Source organism: Arvicola amphibius, chromosome 5, assembly GCF_903992535.2.
Source record: "Arvicola amphibius chromosome 5, mArvAmp1.2, whole genome shotgun sequence".
NCBI lineage: Eukaryota > Metazoa > Chordata > Mammalia > Rodentia > Cricetidae > Arvicola > Arvicola amphibius.
This window is the reverse complement of record NC_052051.1, coordinates 22,154,003-22,176,481: the sequence shown is the minus strand read 5'-3', so window position 1 is coordinate 22,176,481 and position 22,479 is coordinate 22,154,003. Positions and strand designations below refer to the sequence as shown.

At 37.0% G+C, this 22,479-nt stretch overlaps 1 protein-coding gene across 6 annotated transcripts in view; it reads right to left on the bottom strand.

Moving 5' to 3' along the window:
- Window positions 1-607: 607 nt before the first annotated feature.
- Window positions 608-22,479, bottom strand: part of Rbm39 (RNA binding motif protein 39) — a 35,574-nt gene continuing 13,702 nt past the window's right edge. For 4 of the 6 annotated variants that reach the window (XM_038332159.1, XM_038332160.1, XM_038332155.1 and 1 more), the window contains 11 exons: window positions 20,565-20,682; window positions 18,283-18,435; window positions 16,965-17,102; window positions 16,550-16,615; window positions 13,105-13,309; window positions 12,885-12,962; window positions 7,276-7,326; window positions 3,773-3,854; window positions 2,657-2,762; window positions 1,645-1,723; window positions 608-1,549 (listed from right to left, as the gene is read on the bottom strand). In XM_038332159.1, coding sequence (XP_038188087.1) covers window positions 1,449-1,549; window positions 1,645-1,723; window positions 2,657-2,762; window positions 3,773-3,854; window positions 7,276-7,326; window positions 12,885-12,962; window positions 13,105-13,309; window positions 16,550-16,615; window positions 16,965-17,102; window positions 18,283-18,435; window positions 20,565-20,627 — 1,122 coding nt within the window. In that variant the 5' untranslated portion in view covers window positions 20,628-20,682 and the 3' untranslated portion in view covers window positions 608-1,448. The remainder of the gene's footprint in view (window positions 1,550-1,644; window positions 1,724-2,656; window positions 2,763-3,772; window positions 3,855-7,275; window positions 7,327-12,884; window positions 12,963-13,104; window positions 13,310-16,549; window positions 16,616-16,964; window positions 17,103-18,282; window positions 18,436-20,564; window positions 20,683-22,479) is intronic. The other 2 variants (XM_038332156.1, XM_038332158.1) reach the window with 1 other exon arrangement.

Genomic DNA, 22,479 nt, shown 5'->3' with positions numbered 1-22,479 from the left:
GAGCTAGGTCCAGGACAGGCTCTAAAAAAAAAAAAAAGCTGCAGAGAAACCCTGTCTTGAAAAACCAAAAAAAAAAAAAAAAAAAAAAAAGGTAGGGTTCACATACATAAGATACAACATCTAAGAGCTCAAAGCAAAGTGGCACTGGAGCTCAAAGCTAACCCATAAAGCATAAATATTTCTATAGGACTTAGAAAAATACAGAACTCAATCAAATCTATAAAATAGAAGTATAATAGATGTTTTCCCTAGTTACAAATTTTAATGCTGTTCCAGAGCATCAGCAAGGGTCAGCTTTTCTTCAACAAAAGGGACATACCTTGGTGACTGACAAGAAGCCCAAGATGTTGAAAAGTATTTCCCTCACTAGGAAATACTATTGCTAAGAATACTATATACTAAGAATGAAGAAAGTTAATACCAGGCTACGTGTGTTGATACACATATCTACCAGCTCTCAACAATCCACAGGCTGAGACAGTACCACCTTCAAATAGTGGTAAACCTAAACTATAATGCAGAGAAACTAATTTGAAAACAAAATAAAACCTCGGCAGCCTATTCTCAAGTTTGTAACAAACATTTGAAGAACGAAAAATTTCTTGTGTCCTTTTTCAGAGAATTTTATTTGAGTGGTTCTTACAAAGATTGTTGCAATATGAAAGTCATTTGTTTGATAGAAATATCAAGCTGTCTTGTCAAACACACTGAAGTAACCCAAAAATATATTTCAGAGCTCACAGAGCTTAAAAAGAGCAAAGATTATATGCAACCAGACAAAACCTATTTCTGCATTTCCTATCACTTGCTCAGACAGCTTTGCTCAAACTGTTACATCAACCATCTTCAGGAAATGCAGGGATCATTTTGTTTGGAATCTCAAGACACACCGACACACAGTATTTACAAAGAAACTTTTACAGATACATTAATTGAAAAGTTACCATCAACAAATATAATTTGAAATCCCCTTCTTGCCAAATGATCAAGGTGAGATGCTAAACAGCCCTTAGCTGCCTAGATTTTTCACACACTAAATGTGTATTCCAGAAACCTTTCCTGAACCAAGGAGCCAAATACATGAAATAATGTGAAATGTAACTGCTGTGTAAAAACTTAGGCTTCTGAAACATTAAAACATTACCTGTCTGCCTTTATACAGAAAGCACATTTGATCCCCTAGAGCTATACTACAGAGCATTAATGTAATTTTCTACACGGACATTTTAAAACGGCAGAACAAGCAAAGAGCTTTGCATAAAGTAGGATTTGCTACTTAGGGAGAATGAGCACACTGCATTCCTGTTAACATTTTTATTTTTCAAGATAACAGGAGTTGAATACAAATGACAGTAGACCCTTGCCTCTTTATTTTTATCTAAATAAAAGATAACTCAAGATGAATTCAAGGAAAAAAAAGCTATATACATAAGGGACTATATCTTCCTTCATCGTCTACTTGGAACCAGTAGTTGTGTTGCTGTCATAGAATCAGGAAAGAGGTTGTGATAAGTTGGAAGAGGTACATACGCTGCTGTTATCATTTTACCTGTAGACAAAAAAAAAAAAAAAAGCAAAGTTGAGTAAGACAACTTTACTTAATCACTAGATATCCAACATAAAGTCTTTGTAGCAGTAACTCACCAGCAAACCACCTGCCATGCAATGCATTGACAGCAGCAATAGCTGCAGCAATAGATGGGCACTTCACATACACATTGCCCTGAAAATAGAAAAACAAAAAATAAAAACTGTATAGAACACAGGTCTCATGTTTATTCAAGACGTTTGCAACTTAGTGCTTAATTTAATTTTTCATATTCATTCAAATAGCTTATGACCAAATACTTCAGATGTTTCAGAAAACGTGATTTAAATATCTTTCTATTCCCCCCAAATCCCTCTTTTATTTTTAAATAAAGAATAAGAAAGCTGGGGTAGCCGGGTGGTGGTGGCGCACGCCTTTAATCCCAGCACTCAGGTGGCAGAGGCAGGTGGATCTCTGAGTTCGAGGCCAGCCCGGTCTACAAGAGCTAGGTCCAGGACAGGCTCTAGAAACTACAGGGAAACCCTGTTTCGCAAAAAACAACAAACAAACAAACAAAAAAAAAAAACCCAAAAAGAAAAGAAAAGAAAGCTGGGGCAGTTCCAACCACGGTAACCGCTGTAAACAAACTGATATATAACACAACTCTCATTAAAATTTCTTTTTATCTTGCCTTTCTTTTGGGGGGGGTGTATTTAGTTAGCACATACAAGTTCCTTTCAAGAATAACCACTAGGGAAGCACACTGTGTGCCTACAATAAGCACAATCACATGGGAGGGTAACCCAAATAACAAAAATCTATGCATTAACAATGCATTAAAAAAACACACACACAACAAAAACTACTGAAATACAATGGCTATGAGATGCACTAACTGGGTCAAGAATAAGATGAAAAACAACAACAACAAAATACGCAAACTGTTTACTTCAAAGCATCAAAATAAGGCCCGGCAGTGGTGGGGGATGCCTGTAGTCCCAGCATTTAGTTCGAAGTTGGGCTGGGACTAACTATACATAGTGAATACTAGGCAGCCAGAACTTCAAGGAAAACCCTGCATAGAAAACCAAAAAAACAAACAAAAAAACCCACAAAGTATTAATATACCTGAGCTGAATTTTTGTCAACATAAATATGAATAACTCCTCCATGTTTATTACATTCTTCAATCACATCATCTTTAATCTCTGTATCCCATCCAACTTCTTCTTCTCTGTAAGAAAGGACAAAACATAATGAAGTTATATTTAAGTACCAAGAGTGGTATCTTTGCGTATGGTCAAGAATCCAGAAAGGAATTCATTAGGTCTTCCTCCATATGACTGTCAGGCAGGCGAATGAGTTCAAGGCCAGCCTGGTCTACAAAGTAAGTTCCAGGACAGCCAAGTCTATACCACAGAGAAACCCTGTCTGGAAAACAAAATAAATACTCCCCCCCCCCAAAATAAAACCAAAAGTTGAATTTTAGCATCTAAACACTTAAGTATTTGATTATTAACACTATATATTAATAAAAGTTTTAAAAGTTATTTTCTAACGTGAATAAAAAATTTCAAAATAAAAGGTACTGCACAAAGATAAAATCAAAGCAAGGAGGGATCACAAGTTCATAACCTGAACAGATTATAAGTGCCATAGAAAGATCATTCCTACAAACAAAACCAAAACAAACAAAAAACCAAACTGAGTCCCTGTTAGAGTAAAAAAGAGTACTGGTAATCTCCATCATCAGCAAAAGCCCTCACTTATATTCATGACCAGTACAGGAAAAAAAAAATCCTAATAGTAAAAAATGGAGTAGACAGCTCAGAGATTAAGAAGACCTCCTTTTTAAAGAGAGCTCCGAAGAGGGATTAGAGAAAGAACTCAGTGATCAAGAACACTATGTGTCCTCCCAGAGAACCGGGATTCAATGCCTGGCACATGTACAGCAGCTTACCAGGAAATCTAGTACCTTCATAAAACACATAGGGTAAGACAATGCACACACATACAACTAAGTAGTAGTGAAGGGCTGGAGATATTTTACTATTGTCACAGCTTTAAATTTCAAACTATGTGTCCATGCGCAAAACAATGTCAACTATTCAAATGTAATACTTTTTCAATTAATTAAATACTACGAATGGCCATGAAAAAAAAAAACTCTAGAAAAACAAAAACAAAAAAAAAAAAAAAATAAATACTACGAATGGCAATGTATCCTATTCTAAGCATACTTACGTTTGAGGGTTAAACATATTAGAAAGTTGGAAACACTGTGTTGCAAGTGGTTGAACAGATGCAGCTGCAGCTAAAGCTGAGGCTAAAAAAAGAAGAAGAAAAATCAGCTTCCTGGAAAACATGTACTATCCCTTGACAATTAACTAAAAACAAAAATGAACCCTATCTAAATGTGGAGGAGATATTTTATAATCAGCTTCTTCAACATAAGACATTTGCTCATCTTACCATTTAACCTTAACACAACAGTTAAGGTAAGCATGACTACACTAAGTAATCATTAGCTTAACTTATAATAGGTAACATGTCTATAAATATTTATTATTTAGAGAATGAGACAGACAAAACAGTCCAGACACAAGATTGGTACAGATGCAAAAATTTTTCTGAAAAATTTAAGGAGCTGGTTTTGGAGCTAAGTACTAGGAGACACGAAGCTCTGGGTTTAATCCGTAACATAAGCACTAACGAGTCATCTATAATCTTGGCCTGAGGAAGGAGAATCAGAAGTTCAAAGCAACCCAGGCCAACATAGCAAGTTCTATGCTAGACAGAAAAATATGAAATTCTGTTTCTAAGAAAAAAAAAAAAAAAAAAAAAAACAACAACCCATATTTAAACAGGGCATTAGTGGTAGTAACATCCCACCACTTGTGAAACTGGCAGGAGGGTCTCTTAGGCTACAAAACAAATTCTAGGATAGCCTGGACTACAATACCAGAGAGAGACCCTTTCTCAATCCAAACCAGCCAAACAAATCCTATGAGGGATTGAGGACAGATATGTACTCTAAATTAATTATGCTAAAACAAAAAACCTTAATAAACCCAGGAAAGAAAAAAAGTTAAATAGAAGATTCATTTTATTCGTTAGTGATACAAAATGGTGTTATTTGAAATCACTAATTAATACTCTTTCTCTTTGTTTTTAGATATAATTTTGTTTTTTAAAAAGAGCAATGTATGTATTTTAGATTTATGCATAAAAATAAATTCTCTGAACACAACCATCTCAGGAGTCCCAAAGGCACAATATATGTATGTATATGAGACTCACTGTCTATGTGCAAGGGCTCTAGATACCTGTTTACCTCACAGGTAAGAAGGCCACATGAGATAATCTGACACTTGCTTCATACTATTGTGAATTACCATGTAGATTCTGGAATCCAAACATGGGTCTTGAAATAAGTGCCTAAAGTGCTCTACGTCAAGGAATAATCTTTCTGATACATCTTTCTATTCAATGCATCAACCTTAATATGATTACTCTTAAAAGGTAAGAAAAAAGTATCCAAGGAAAAATGTCATAATAAAGTAAGATTTTAAATGCTTTGTCATAGAAAAATAATAAAAAAGAACAACTCATGTATGGTAATGACTGGAATATGTTTGAATATATTGGACATTGTAACATACATAGCTGTAGTTAATTGTTGCAATGGTTTCTATTTGGAGTTCCTTAGGTTATGGTTTTCTGTTGAGACAAGGTCTTGTGTCCCTACAGTTTGTATAGAATTACCAAAGATATAGCAGCTGTTACAGAACTCACCGTAATCACATTATCTGACCAAATCCCATTCCAATGCATTAACAACAAACAGCTACGGATAAAATAATGTATTAAGAAATCGAGATAACTGAAACAATCTCTATGGACGTATCAGACAAATTGCACTGAACAATACAGCTACTCATGAAATAGCACATTAAAAAAATTAATCTGTTAATTTTGTGCTTTATGGTTATGTTTTTTGAGACAGGGTTTCTCTGTGTAGCCCTGGCTGTCCTAGAACTCACTCATTGAGATCCACCTGGCTCTGTCACCTGTGTTCTGGGACTAAAGGTCTGAACCACCACTGAGCAGTTGCAGGGTATCTATTTAAAGAATGCCTGCGTAATGATAGGCATGTTATTCCACTCTTTTAATCCTAACACTACAGAAAGCATTATGACCAACGGGAAAGAATGGAGATGGTTGTAAAAGGAAAGGCCTAGACGACAATTAGCTCTTTTTCTTTCTGTTTTTCAGTGTTAAATGGGCATGGTGGTGGAAGTAAAAGCCTTTGATCTGAGAATTCAGAATGTAGAGATAGGCAGATGCATTGAGGACAGCCAGTTAAACAGAGGGGACGACTTCCAGGACACAGATAAGCCCTGTCTTGGGTGGGGGATAAGGGTGTTTTTTTTCTTCTTCAGTATGTCCTTTAAAGAAAAAAAAAAGATTTTTCTTTAGAGAATTCAGAAACCTTTTCCTAGTATATCCCACTATGAACAAATATTACCTGGAGTAGCTTGGGATTTAAAAGTTCAACTGCTCAAGAAACCCAAAATAATACATCTAAAAACAAAACGTGCTGGTGGTGCAAGCCTTTAATCCAAGCAATCAAGAGGCAGAGAAAGGCATTTTGAGTTTAAGGACAGAATGGTTGAGCTTCTGAACAGCAAGGGTTGTTAAAATGTAACCGTTTTGAAAAACAAAACATACAAAAACTGTATATGATTAAAAATGCCAGGCTCTAGCAGGCAAAGTCAAAGCAGACCTCGAGTTTTAGACCAGCCTGTTCTACATACATAGTTCTAGAAGAGTCAGAGCTAGAGCTACACAGTGAAAACATATCTACTAAAATAAAAAAATAAATGTACGCATAACTAAAAAGCTTCAAGAAAACACCTAAAGGGAACTAGTGATTATTATTAATACAGATCAAGGAAATTACAAAAGGATCATTCTGGCTTAAACTAAGCAGCATGCAGAAGCACAAAGAAAGCAAATTTTCATTCGATCAAGCTGTTAATCATTTAAAAAACAGTAACTACAAATGTGGCATTTGCCTAAAAAAACTTAAAATACACTTAATACTTATCTAAAAATAAGATGTTTTTTCAAATGGGATCATTATAAAACAATAAACATGTTACTCTAATGGTGGCACACTAAGAAGCTTTTTTTCTGTCATTAAGTAGGTTTCATAAATAAGACATGAAACCTGTCTACTTGCCATCATTTCAATATGCACGTAATTTAGAACAATTTTGAGTCTCAGTCATGGCTTGCTTTGAAGAGTAGGACAAACCATCAGTATAACAATATAAAACATCTAACGTCATACAATTTTGACTTTAAAAGACCCATATTCCATGTTCTGAGGCTTGTCTGCTAAAATATTGAAAATATGTCACTTTCTTTTAGGTAACCTTTATACTTAGATAAACCATGAAAGAAATACTGAGTTATCAGTCTTATTTTTATAAAAATCAAGGACTGAGTGTTGCCTGTCCTCTACCGGAGGTCAAAAAAAGATCCTAAAGCTCGCGCCTTAAACATTCAAGCAATTCAAATTTAAAAATATCCACAGACATCTTTTTTAACTATAAATTCAGTGTTAGATTTTTCTAGCTTATATTACATGGCAAAATTATATCCAAGCAAGCATAACAAATTTTCTTTGTACACTTAGTTATATTTCAAAGAAAAAAAAAAGTTAAAAATAAGTAACTCACCTTCAGTCTGTTGGGAAAGTCGTGTTTGCAAATCTATAACAAAAGAGAATTCTACAGCTCAGTGCAGGAACAATGAAGAGCCTCAACTAACAGGGTAAATGTCAGGAAAGTATTAATAAAAGAGGACTTCAACAGCAGGGTTTATTAGAATAAACTTAGCAAAACCTGGCAGCAAAACCTCCTTCCCCATTCCTCATTGACTAGGCTTTGGGGCCTTTTACTTCTTATCCTAGAAAATGATTCACCTCTCCTCCAATGTACAGTCTTCCTGTCATATGTGTTCCAATTATGATACCACGGCTAGGAATAATGGGAAATGGGGAAAGGGAAGCATACCAGCCAGAAAATATGTTAAAAACCCTGATTGAGAATTCAATTCCAAGTACTTGAAAAATAAGACTTATTTTACTAGTAGTAATCAGCCTATTTCAGAAAGTTTTATTAGAACTGTAAGTGTAACAATAAACACATTTAATAGCTATGCTCCAGTTCACTAATTTTCCAATTTTGCATTAACTGAAAAAAACATCATTGAAACAATGTGGAACTTATCTAAGAGCTTCTCAGATTCAATCTGCCATTGATTCTTAGCACAGGCTATCAATTTGATCAGCTACAGTGAAAATTATTGTTTCAACACAGGAAACCTCTTTAAACAAATATGACATGTACAGAAAGTCTGTATGAGTTGGGAATGAAATTCGTGCAGTTAGCTGGTGTGGTCCAAGCCATTAAAAACCAGCAATAGGGGCTGGAGAGATGGCTCAGAGGTTAAGAGCACTGCCTGCTCTTCCAAAGGTCCTGAGTTCAATTCCCAGCAACCACATGGTGGCTCACAACCATCTGTAATGGGGTCTGGTGCCCTCTTCTAGCCAGAAGGCATACATACAGAGTATTGTATACATAATAAATAAATAAATAAATAATAATAATAAAAAAAAAACCAGCAATAGCAGAGGAGAGACAGGTCGTGGGCTTCTTGAACACAGGGTGATCTATATAAGAAATTTCCTCACAGACAGGGCTACATCATAGAGAGACCCTGTCTTAAGCAAAAAAGAAAAACAAGAGACAGAGAATTTATCTCTGCAAAGCTACCATAGCTAATACACCCCTAAGTTTTATTTGGAATGCAAAAAGACCAGAATAAGGGGCTGGAGAGATGGCTCAGAGGTTAAGAGCATTGCCTGATCTTCCAAAGGTCCTGAGTCCAATTCCCAGCAACCACATGGTGGCTCACAACCATCTGTAATGAGGTCTGGCACCCTCTTCTGGCCTGCAGGCGTACACACAGATAGGATATGGTATACATAATAAATAAATATTTTTAAAAAAGACCAGAATAAATAAAGTATGTAAGGAAATCTAAACTACATATTTAGTGAGTTAAAACAGCTGGGCCCTTTGAGCTAAAAATTAGCATATCAATGAGCAAGGGATGAAATGTATATACATCAAGTGAACTCAGAAATATTAATGTAGAACCAGTATCAGTTACTTTAAATACAACTGCCTTTCCCACAAAAAATGGGTAAAATGAATAGGTAAGAGATTAATGCTATTAAGTACCAAGTAGGACAGCTCTGAGTTGGTGGATACAGGTTAACAATTAAGGCCACCAGATATCCAGTAACATCCTGTCTCAATAATGATAACCTAAATATAATGCTAACACATACATGAGAGCCACACAGTGGTAACACATGCCTTGAACCCCAGCACTCGGGTGACAAAGGCAGGCAGATCTCTGAGTTCGAGTCCAGCCTGATCTACAAGCGCTAATTCCAGGACAGCTAGGAATGTTAGACAGAGAAATCAAGTCATTCATAAATAGGAAGGCCACTATCCTGACTCCCTCAGGTGGGTCTCTGAAAGACATATATGGTGGAAAGATACAGCAAGAACAGATAAATGGGCCTCTGGCCACCACACATGGGCAGTGGATTAAGTATCTCACCTCAAAATAAGTAAACACAACTAAAACAAAATGAAACTTCCCTGCCTCCCCACCCCACAAAGTGAATTCTCATTAAATATGTATGAGTAATTTTTCCTGGCTTTATGTCTTTGCAACATGTGTTTTTCGATTGCCTCCAGGGTCAAAATAATGTATTATTTACCCAGAAATAGGACTTATAAATTTTACTAATAATCACTAGGACATATTATCCTGAGGGTTGATGATAGACTTCTGGACATCATAAGCAATACTTCAAAGGTGGAATGGAACTCATTTTCTGAAGAGAGGCTACTCATAACAACCCTAACTTCACTTAAAGATATGAAGATTATAGGACTGAGAAGAACTTGCCAAACCTAACACTATTATTGATCCTATAAAGGAGTGAGTTTCACTACTCACTAGTCTCTCTAGGGCAATTGTCCTCAACCACCAGGTTGAGAAAGAACCCTTTAGTAGTGTGACAATCATTTTAATTGGGTCACCTAAGACTATCACAAAAAGTAGTTATTTACAATTCATTTCAGAAAAAATTAGTTATGAAATGAAGTAGCAAAAAAGTAGTTTTTTAGGTCAACACAACATGACAAACTGTATTAAAGGGATGAAATAAAAAAAGTTTAGAACCCCTGCTCTAGTGGAATACCCAAACCATGATTGAACATTATTTTTCACATGAAAATGTGGCCTTAAAAGAATGGAAGCAACGAAGTAACCATTTTCTTTTATTTTTGGTGAAAGGATCTTTCTAAACAGTTACTGCTATCTAAGAGCTAACTATGTAAACCAGTTTGCTTTACCTCTCAAATACTGGGAGAGCACTGCCACATTTGGTCAGCTACTATTTTTCAAAAGAATTATTTATCATTATCTATGTGAAAAAGTCAATTTGAATTTCAGGCACGTGGATGTGGTTGCCTCCAGATAAGACTAGTAGAGGTGGTGGAAGGTAGGGTATCAGGCAATTGAGTTGCACCCTGTGCTTAAGGGAAATGAACAGAAATCCTCAGGACACAACCATACCGAAGAGTTACAATGATCCTAACATTCATACTCCAGGGCATTTCTGAAATTTAACTTCAATTACAGAAAGCAGTTTGGTGGGCTGAAGTGATGGCTCAGAGGATAAGAGCTATGGCTGCTCATAAGTCCTGAGTCAATTCCCAATAATAATATGGTGGCTCACTCACAAACATCTAATATGAAATCTAGTACTGTCTTATGGCTTATAGGCATACATGCAGCCAAAGCACTGAATACATAATAAATGAATCTCAAAAAAAAAAAAAAAAAAGAGAGAGAAAAAGAGAAGTAGGAAAGACAACAGCAACAGTGTTATATGACTATTAATTCAATATAGGAAAAAAAAATCACCAATGGATGTTTGAAAATTCAAGAGCAAAAACACAGGCAAAAGAAACCTGTTGGAGCCGGGCGGTGGTGGCGCACGCCTTTAATCCCAGCACTCGGGAGGCAGAGGCAGGCGGATCTCTGGGACTTCGAGACCAGCCTGGTCTACAAGAGTTAGTTCCAGGACAGGCTCCAAAGCCACAGAGAAACCCTGTCTCGAAAAACCGAAAGAAAAAAAAAAAAAAAAAAAAGAAAAGAAAAAAAGAAACCTGTTGGAGCCAAGAGGTGGTGGCACACGCCTGTAATCCCAGCAATCGGGAGGCATAAGCAGGCGGATCTCTGTGAGTTCCGAGGTTAGCCTGGCACACAAGAGCTAGTTCAAGGAAAGGAACCAAAAGCTACAGAGAAACCATGTCTCGAATATTTAAAAAAAAAAAAAAAAAAAGTGAGCTGGGCGATAGCTCACCCTCTTAAGCGCGCGGCGTTGGCGCCAGCAAGGCCCCGAGTTCGAAGTCCGGGTCCGTGGTATGTGTGATTCTGTCACAGAGCGGTTCCGCGACCCATTTGTGTTGTGTCTGTGTGTCAGCGTTCCCACGCTGTCTTGTGGGGGAAAAAAAGTTTGGGGCTGGAGAGATGGTTCAGTGGTTAAGAGCACTGACTGCTGTTCCAGAGGTCCTGAGTTCAATTCCCTCAACCACATGGTGGCTCACAGCCCTAGAGACCTGGCGCCCCCTTCTGGCTTGCGGGCACACTTGGAAGGAATGCTGTACACATAATAAATACTTTAAAAAAGGAAAAGAAAATTCCAAAAAAAGAAGCAGCTTGTTGGGAGTGTATGACAGCACATACAAAATGTCTCAATGATTACTTTTCCCTTCTCATAATTATATTGGCGCTGTATAAATACAGTGCATAAAAATTTTGAAGACAAAGATCACTAACTTCATTTCTTAAATTATTTTTAAATATCTCTATATGTATAAATCTATGGGTAGATATCTGTAGGTACCTACAAAGGAAATGTTTCTGATTCCCCTAGAGAAGGATGATTCTCATTGGGAATTACACTAAGATCCATTAAAAGAGCACTAAGAGTTCTTAAACTAAGGAGCAATTTCAAGCCCCAGACCTATTATTTGTTGCTTTGTTTAGTCTGAGTTTGTATTTTTGAGACACAGTACCTCTGTTAACAGCTTTGGATGTCCTCTAATTTACAGAGATCTCCCTGGCTCCACCTGCTGAGTGCTGGAGTCATAGGCGCGTATCAACACCAACCCTTATCCTTTTTCTTATAATAGCAATTTAAAATGTGTTAGATAGCTATGTATCTAAGCAGATTCACTAAGCTAGCACGAAGGTCTCTATGTAAATTCAGACTATTACTAGATCAAAATCTTACACAGCCTTCCTTTCTATAAAACTTTGAACACAAATTACCATACTTCTTTTATTAAAAAATTAATTGATTATGTATGCAGTGTTCTGTCTGCAGCACAGAAGAGAGCACCAGATCTCACACAAATGGAAAAGCGATCAGTGCTAGTGTCCCTAACCTCTGAGCCATCTCTCCAGCCGCAGATCACCATACTTTTAATTAATTAGAATCAGTAAAACATTTGTGTTTAAAACAGGGTCTGATTCTGCATCCCAAGTTGGCCTGGAAATCATGGTAATGCTGCCTTATTTTCCCAAAGTTGTATTACTGGGTCCTTTTTATAGATTGCATGCAGTTCTATCCATGAGATATCCAAAAAAAAAAAAAAAAAAATCAAAGATGACTCTATGTTCTAGATTTACAAAAATGTTAATCTCTTAAAAATATTTAAGTTCTGTGTTTATAAGACTGTTGCCTCCATTCGTATGTCTGTGCATCATGTGTAACTGTGGCCTGGAAACTTCAGAAGACATAGCTCTCTTGAATGTACTGGGGTTATTAGATGACTGTGAGCACACAACACACACCCCTTTCCCTAAGTTGCTCTTGTCAGGGTATTTAATCATAGAAACAAAAGAGCAAACAAGTAACAAAAAAAATCTAAGCTTCCTCTTAACAATGGATAGTTTCTAAAACTTAACAGTAACAATTTGAACTACACTTGAGATGCTTCCATAATCACACAGGGCACTCTGGTTAGTATACAATTTTACTAAAGCTATACTTTTTTTGTAACCATTAAGATGGTAGAAGTACTTAATGAATTGAATTCTCAGTTAGTCCTTTGAAATGCAAAAAATTTGGCATAATTTCGAATTAGGTGAAAAACAAATGATTTCAAATTAGAAAAGATTCAATTCCTACCTGCCACAGCACCAAATGCCAAAGAGCCACTCATTTGTAATGCTTGCTGTGCTGCTGGTGGAATCTGCAAACCTGTACCTGTAAAAGAATGAATCTTCAAGTTCTTACCAAGGTTACAGCAGAGAAACCCAATTTGAGGAATTTACACTATGTGCCAAATTCAGAGGCATAAGCAAAATGGTTCTAGTCTGCAAAACCAGTAACACTACGCAAAACTTACCTTCTGCAAGTCTAGCCATTAATTGGAGACGACCAGTTGTTCCCAAATCAATTCCAGTCCTTTCAAGTTCATCACTGTCCAGAAATGAACTAGCACTAGAAGCATCAGTTCGTTCAGTAACGTGACCAACTTTCATTGGTCTCCCAGCCAGTTCAAATCCATTAAGCTGTTCCAAAGCTTTTTTGGCACATTCTGAATCAGAAAACTAGAATAAACGACAGGAAATTTACAACTGATTAATTTGCAATATATCACTACAGACAAAATAGTACCTTTAAGTGCACTGGCATACTGCATGAATGTATGAATGTGTGAGAGTGACCTCTAATAAAGATATTTATACATTGTTTACATTTTCAGGTCATTGTCTTCCTTACTGCAGAGTTATGTAATGATTGCTTAATATTCTTAAAGTCTTAATCGGTAAGTTATACAGGTATTAAAGATTATAGGTCAATAGTCATTCATGTTTGTTTTACTTTTAATCATACTAATTAGGGTTTTTAGATACATAGCGATTTCTATTCTGCGTACATGGTTAATAGACAGTTGCAAGCTGTGTTCTCTGGAAGAACAGTCAGAGCTCTTAACTACTGATCCATCTCTCCAGCCTTGAGTCGTAACTTCATAAATACATTTTTGCCTCTTTTTTGAGACAGGGTTTCTTTGTAACGTTATTCTAGAACTTACTTTGTAGATGAGGGTGTCCTTGAACTCACTGAGACTGCCTCTGCCCCCTAAGTGCGGGGAGGTAAGGTGTATGCTACCATCACATGGCTAACTTCATGAATTTAATATAAAACAATGACAAAGTACAAGTATATAAAAATAGTGTAAAATTAAGCATTTGCAAATTAAAATGCAAGATAGCTAGAAATAAAAGCGTATTTTTAAGGCTGTTTTGACCTTTAGGCAATGTGTCGCTATATATATATATATAAAAGGCCTGTATATTAAGGTGGCCTCCAATTCTTTGAGACATCCCCCCAGCCTCCCAATGGATAGAAATGAAGGTGTGTACCAGCATATAAAGAAATCTATCTGAACTTGTAGAAGAATCTGCCGGACTGGAGAACAAGTAAAGGCACCTAGTAAATGGATCAAAGCTGCCTTTTCCTTCACATCTGTCCTTTTGTCTCCAGATTCATTTTCAATGTACTGTACCCTGCCTCTTCTAAACAGATTTAAAACAGGTTTTTTATTTCCATCTCATGATTTTAAAGGCCTTAAGGACTATTCAAAGGCATTTTCCTACTAAGAAATGTAGTAAGGGGCTGGAGATGTGGATCAGGGGTTAAGAGTTAAGAATGCTGGCTACTACTCTTCCAAAAGACCTGAGTCCAGTTCCTTGCATCACCAGTGAGTTGCTTTAAACCACCTAAAATGCCAACTCTAGGCTGGGCTGCCTTGGTGCAAGCCTTTAATCTCAGCACATGGGAGGCAGAGGCAGGAGATCTTAGTGAATTTGATGGGAGCCTGGTCTACAGAGCAAGGTCCATGATAGACTCAAAAGCTATCAAATAATTCCCACTACAGGTGATTTTACACCCTTTTGCCTCCCCAAGCACACAAATGGCATACAACAACAACGATGAATGAAAAAACAAATGTTGCCAGAAATCATAGCACATGTTTTTAACACCAGCACCTGGGAAATAGAGTCTTATTCCACTATGAGGCACCTAACAGTGGAATGGAATATTGCCTGAGGCAAAAAACCAATGTGGTGGCACATGCCTTTAAAATACTAATGCTTGCCGGGCAGCAGTGGCGCACGCCATTATCCCAGCACTTGGGAGGCAAAGGCAGGCGGATTTCTGTGAATTCAAGGCCAACCTGGCCTTACAAGAGCTAGTTCCGGGACAGTCTCCAAAAGCTACAGAAGAAACCGTCTTGAAAAACCAAAAGACCAAAAACAACCCCCCCACACAAAAAACTAATTCTTGCTAGGCTGAACCATGTGTATGACTTTAAAGCCAGACTGATATAAAGGGAGTTATAAGGCTACACAGATACTTCACATCGAAACAAAAAATATATAAAAAGAAAATTAAAAAGTGAGTTAATAGACTAGGTTAAGAACTTAATCAGTTTTAATACAACAAACAGGCCGGGCAGCCTTTAATCCCATCATACTGGAGGAAGTGGGAGGTGGATCTCTCTGAGTTAGAGCCAGTCTGGCCTGTAAATAGAGATCAAGTAGTGGCTACTGAGAAACCTCGTCTCGAAAGAACAAAAACAAAACAATATAATAAAGTCTATAGACCAAATTATTTTACCACATTAATGTTACGGGAAACAAAGGAAAAAGTATTCTCAAATTGCATAGATTGTTTTCAGTCTTTCATGTTATTTTATTTCTCCCTTCAACCATATTTTAACTGGTGAGTCTATAAAAACAGAACCAGGCTTATGCAGCCCACTTATAAGCAAGGTCAATACCACGTCGTGAAATTTCTTTCACCAGTCACATTTGCCTGGCTTTACCTTCATTAAATTGTGTGGCTACTTAACTGAATCACAAATTCAGACATTAATTTCTCCATGGCTTCCATGATTATGCCATGTTTTTCCACACACAATGTCTTTGAGCTTTACTGCATTGCCACATTTAATGCCCTGAGACTTGTCTGCATTGTCACGCCCAGAAAACCCATGTCCTATCTTGAAGGACTTTCCCCTTCAGCAATATTATTACCATTGTACTGGTTCACATGAATGCATATAACTTGAATAAAATATATATAGTTATACACAATACATATAAAAACAAAATATTTATAAAATATACCATGAATAGTCATCATTTAACCTTATAACATTAAAAAGGTATATTCAATATAAACTATACATAACATATTAACTACATTTAATTATACATATGGTTATTAAAAGAAAGGGTTTTTCTGTATAGTCCTGGCTTTCCTGGTAGTCACTCTTTAAATCAGACCAGTCAGGAACTTACTCTGCCTCCTGAGTACCTGTGCCTCAAAAAACCAAGGGGGGCGTGGGGAGGCACTGATGATGTGGTACCTTATATCTAAATTCTAGGGCTTGAAGCTAAAGTAGTAAGAAAACCCATTAACTTGGTTGAGTTAAAATTTTCATGGATCTTCATTTTAACCAGTAAGAATATCCATAAGGAACCTGACACAGTAGTGTGTGCCTTTAACTTAGGAGGCAGAGTTCTGTTATTCTGAGGCCAGCCTGGCCTACATCTAGAAGCCAGGGTAACAATGAGGGACCAGCTCTCAAAAGTAAACAGATATATACTCAAGTTATATTGTGTATCTGACAACACTAGACACTTACATGCAAAGATCAAAACAGGCATAATACAATCAGAATCAATATACTAAGAAATGCAGGTATACAAATGATTCTTTTATACTTACAACAATCCCTACCCCATATACACAGCAAATATTGTAAGACAACTACTTACTGTAATGAATCCATATCCCTTAGATCGACCTGTTTCACTATCCATCATGAGTTGAATACTTTCAATCTGAAATTTAAAGGCATAAATAGGCAAAAATGTTCCATAAGATATAGTTTTTATAATCTAGAATATACTGTATCCTTACCCGCAGATTCCAAAGTAATGAAGATATTACAAGTGTTCTTTACAAATAATGTTTTAATTTTTTTTATTGATATTTATTGAACTTTACATTTTTCTCTGCTTCCCTCAATGCCTCCTACCCTCCTGCCAGGTCCCCATGCTCCCAATTTACTCAGGAGATATTGTCTTTTTTAACTTCCTACTTCTCCAAGAATAAGAATTCTTCAGAATTAGTCCACTTTGGCAGGGAAATACTATCTGTAGAGTGATAGAAAAAAGTACTAAAATTTACCCTTCCAAAAGGCTCAAAGATCCCCCGAAGCATATCTTCAGTTATGTTAAAGTGTAATGATCCCACATAAAGCCTCATAGGTCCAGCACTTCCCTTTTGTAAATTGTTAGCCATTGCAGCAGCTCGATTTTTTTCTGCCTGTAAGTAAGTGAAACCCATGGTCAAACACTAATATAAAGCAGGCACTGTCAATGACAAAGAATAAAGATTAAAAAGTTAAAGTCCGCCGGGCGGTGGTGGCGCACGCCTTTAATCCCAGCACTCGGGAGGCAGAGGCAGGCGGATCTCTGTGAGTTCGAGACCTGCCTGGTCTACAAGAGCTAGTTCCAGGACAGGCTCCAAAGCCACAGAGAAACCCTGTCTCGAAAAAACCAAAAAAGTTAAAGTCTATGAATAAGAAAAACTGAACCCCAAACTCAAAAATAGAGAAAATCTGCAGAAACAATTTGCCAAGCACAAGGGAAAAGGGAAACTAAATTACAGGTAAAAAGGTTTGTCTGGGGCCGGGTGGCGGTGGTGCATGCCTGTAATCCCAGCACTCGGGAGGCAGAGGCAGGCGGATCTCTGAGTTCAAGGCCAGCCTGGTCTACAAGAGCTAGTTCCAGAACAGACTCTAGAAACTACAGGGAAACCCTGTCTCGGGGGGGGGGGGGGGGGGGGGGGGGGGGGAAGGAAAAAAAAAAGTTTGTCTGGGACCATAAAATTATATGACGGAAAGATGACGGTGATAGCTAAACCACACTGTAAATGTCATTACTGGCACAAAATTAAAATGAAGGGTGGTGATACGACGTATTGAACTCAAACGTGTGCCTGTAATGCAAATACTGTGACATGGAGGTATATGCCAAGACACTCAATTTTGCACAGTAGCTGATGTGTTAAATGTTGCAATTCACAATTTTGATTGGTGCAGTGAATATTTGAAGACATTCATTACTCATTGTCAGACAAACCCCAAGATCAATTTATCTGAGAATTGAATGTGTCATCCATCACAAACCATGGCTAATTTAGAAATAAGATGTTTGAAGAACCATGTCATTAATTCGTGTAAGTAAATAATTGCTATTTGATCTATTTTAGGACCTTTCAAAACTTCATTATGTGTTGTGGATGTTTTGTCCTACATGTGCAATATTCATGTCTAATGTGAGGATTCCATTTTATAGGTTTGGTGAATAAAGAATCATATATTAGGCTCTGTAAAATTGATGACAATTCTCCTGCCTAACCCTCGTAAAGTGCTGACATTGCCGCATGTGCTACATACACAACACGCAGCTCAATGACCAACCTCTAAAAATTAAGAAATTACCTGTGATGCCTGTACTATAATTGGCACTCCTAAAACACGTTGGCCAGTTAATCCAATTGCTAGAGGCACTGAGCTAACATCAACAAATTCCACATAGGCAATTCCTTTGGAACGTCTTGAATTTCTATCAGAAATCATCCTTACATCTCGAACCTAAAGTAAAAAGAAGTACAATTAATTATTTTGTATTAAAAAAAACCACGTAATTATTTCAACACATAAAAGACTATTTCATCAGAAACACTGTCTCAATTTATGTCCCTTGGGCTTAAACTTGTTTTGCAGACCTAGCTGGCCTTAAATTCACAAAACTCTGCATACCTGTCTCCAGAGTGCAAAGATTAAATTTCAGTACCATAGACAGGACACGTTTCTTTAAATAGAACACTAAGAAAATCGGATAGGATTTCAATGTTTACGCCCATCTTATGTTAAAACTTACAGCCTTTTTACCTCAATAGGGGCACATTATCCAAGACTTGCTCCTAAAATAATTAATGGATAATTTATTATGTTATCTTTGGGACATAGAGTCAAAGTGTGTAAGTTACAGGACAACTTTAGCCATCCTGTTCTCTCCTTTCATCATGAACTACAGGGATGGACTCAGTGTCATCAGGTTGTTGTTAAGTGCTTTAACCCAAAAGGATTAAGAATGAACCTGGTGTTTTGATAGATTTTCCTGAAACTCTAACCTCAAACATACTCCTACCTTTATCTCAATAGTAGCCACGGTTATAGTAATTATATAATATACTGAATTATATAATTCAATCACACCCAGAAAACCCCTAGTATTTTCATTTTTACATATGAAATTTTCATATTAATCCATTTAATATACTCATAGCTTAAATCACAAAGTAGAACCATATATAAAGAACATGTATTCTGAGAATGACCTAAAGCAGCACAGTAGCTAACTAGAATTGGCTTACAAAACCACATATCCAGATACCCAGGCACTAAGTCTTCCAAACTTAAGTGGCTTCTTACTATTATTATAGCAATCTATAATTACTTACTATTATTATAGTACAAAATTACCTATTGCCTTTTTCCTTGGCTACACTCCAAAATGTGCAGGTAAGCCCCTACTGCTAATGACACAAGCATAATGTATGGAAATAGGACTTGGAGGAATTCAGCTGGAACTGACCTGGAAGCCTCGTCCCTGAGGACTAGCTCTCATAGTACTGGAAGATGCTTATACAAACTGCCAAGGGAGAAAAGCAATCAATAGTCCTAACCTGCTGTGATACCTACAAAACACAATGATGATCAACAGAAGATTTCCCAAAAGGTGCAATGTGGAACTTTATAACTGAGGTTTACCAGCTAACAACAGTCTAATTGACCTCACAGCTGACTTAATAGGAAAGAATTCATTGGTGTACTGTAAAGCTACTCAACTGTCTAAGGCTTTTTGAGGCCAAAGATGTAAGAAAATAACCTAATATTGCCAGGATGTCAAACCACATCATACATATTTATCCTTACTTAAATTAATTGTAACACTAAGGGTTGCTAGACCTCACCTTTCATCTATTTTTTCGGCATCAAATTAAGACCATTTCAAAAAGCACCACTAAATCATGAAGGTGCTCAGGCTGAAAAGATACATCTACAACACATGCAAGGTACAGGGACCCTCATGGAAGAGATGTGTAATAAAGATTTTTAGGAGCTAGACGACCATAACATTCTCTGAGGTATTTTTTTCTATATGTTGGCAGGGAGGCTGCATTCAGGAAATGTCAATACAGCAGCCTAAACAAGACAGCACAAGGTGGAGAAGGAAGACAATCAGTCTTCTTCAAATGAAGACCTAATTGGTTACCAGTACTAAGTGGTCAGTCCTAAAATTATATATATGCAAAGACCACTAAATGACCTCAGGAGATATATTTATGTATTTAATAAGACAGTAACAAAACAGAAAATTAAATAATTTGTGACATCATTCTGCAAAACAGATACACACGCTCACTTTTTTCTTTTTTTTTTTTTTTTTTGAGATAGGATTTCCCTCTGTAGCCCTAGCTGTCCTAAAACTCACTCTATATACCCTCTATATAGGCCCTGGGACTCACTCACCTGCCTTTGGCTCCTGAGTGCCAGGATTAAAGAATGAGCCAACAGCGCCAATGAAACCCCAGTTTTCCTTGAATTCTCCTTACACATTGGTATTTAAGGTGTGTGTCACAACGCCCACATATAATGCTGGAAATGGTTAAAACCCCTGACTTCTACCAACTTGCAGTCTTTAAATGAGGAGTTACCTTTCCTACTGTAGAGAAAAACTCTTCCAAATCCCTTGGTCGAATTCTTGCTGCCAGCTGCATGCAGAAAACTGTCCTTGCATCCCTCTCCTCAGGAGTTAGGTTATCAATAGGTTCCCTAAGAAAAGAATACAGAATTAATGCTAAAGTTAGTTGAAGAAAGGATCTCATTTATCACAGTTACCCTCAAACTACCATTTTTGTTGTTTTTCAGGACAGGGTTTCTCTGTGTAACCCTAAAAACCCTGAAATCAAAGAGATCCCACATGCTGGGATTAAAGGCCTGAGCCACCACTTGCCAGATTCAAACTCCTGTTTTTAGCCAAAGATTTCTTTAAACTTTTTTTTTTTTCCTGAGATAGGGTTTCTTTGTGTCCCCCTACCTGTCCTGGAACTCAGTCTGCAGAACAGGCTGGACTCAAACGCAGAGATCCACCTGCCTGTTTCCCAAGTGCTGTGATGAAAAGGCAAGCGCCACAACCACTGACAGTTCAAATTTTTTAAAAATAATTTTACCTGTCTATATCTTCAGTGGTGTGCTGAGGTCTATACAATTATACTAAATTCATCCCAAATGGAGATCAGATTCCTCAAGTCTTAATTACAAATAGTTGTAAGCTAGCAAGTAAATACCAGAAACTCAACTATCTTCTCTAACGATTAGGCTCTTTCTTTTCTCAGTTAAGTCATCTTTCTATGCCCTCATCTCGAAAATCTCACCTTCCTTTTACAAGCTCTCAGCTTATAGACTTTCAAGCATTCTAGACTTGCATCAAACTCTCACGTTAATGCAGTGCATTGAAACTTTAATGCAATCTTCCACCTTTTTTTTTAAAATTTATGCTCTCCAGGAGATAGTGCCACACACTAAAATGTGTCCTGGGTTCTGAAGTAATTTTTAATGTAAACCTTTAATAAAATTATAAAAAAGGAGTTTGTCCTGTACTGCCAAGCCTTTAATTTCAGCACTTGAGAACCAGAGGCAAGCAAAAATCTGAATTCAAGGCCAATTTGTTCTACATAGCAAGTTGCAGGGCAACCTGAGCTACACAGAAAACCTGTTTCAAAAAGCAATGAAAGGGAAGAAGGGGGCTGGTGAGATGGCTCAGCATTTTAGGGTATTTGCTGACCTGACCTTGCTTTGGTAGTTCACAACTCCAGTTCCACACTATACAGAAAAAACTCAACCTCTGGAGAACACCAATCACATAGTTCACATAACACATACATGCAGGAAAACAAGAAATTAACTTCTAAATATTAAAGAATAAACTTTTCATTAGTTGTCACAGTTTCCAAGTACAGTTTTAATACACTCTATATGTAGACAAATGTCCACAAAATTTCAAAATGTCTTTTTTCAATTGACCAAATAATCCCTCTCATCACTGTATGCATAATACTAGAACATCAAAGAATTGTTCTTAATTATTAAAGTGGTCATCTCTCCACATTAAACAGCTGATCAGACATCTGAAAAGATATCAGACATATGCCAGAAATCCTTTAACCCCAGCCGTCTAGTATGCAGAGGCAGTGGTGGATCTTGAATTCCAGGGCAGCCTGGTCTACAAAGCAAGTTTCAGAAGAGTCAGTGATACATACAGAAACTCTTTGTAAAAAAAAAAAAAACAAAGAAGGAAATTACCTAAACAAATATGAAAAGAGATTTAACATTCGTTGGAAAAAAATTAAAAATAAAGCACCTTTGAATTTAACTGCTATGAATAAAAATTCTCAAATAAGAAAATAAAATAAAACAAATATAACTTTCATTGTCTTACTCCTTTTTTTTTCCTCCTGATTGTCAAGACTGGGTTTCTCTTTGTAAGCTTTGATGCCTGCCCTGGAACTCGCTCTGTATACCAGGCTCGCCTTAAACTCCAGAGTACTGGAATTAAAGGCATGTATATAT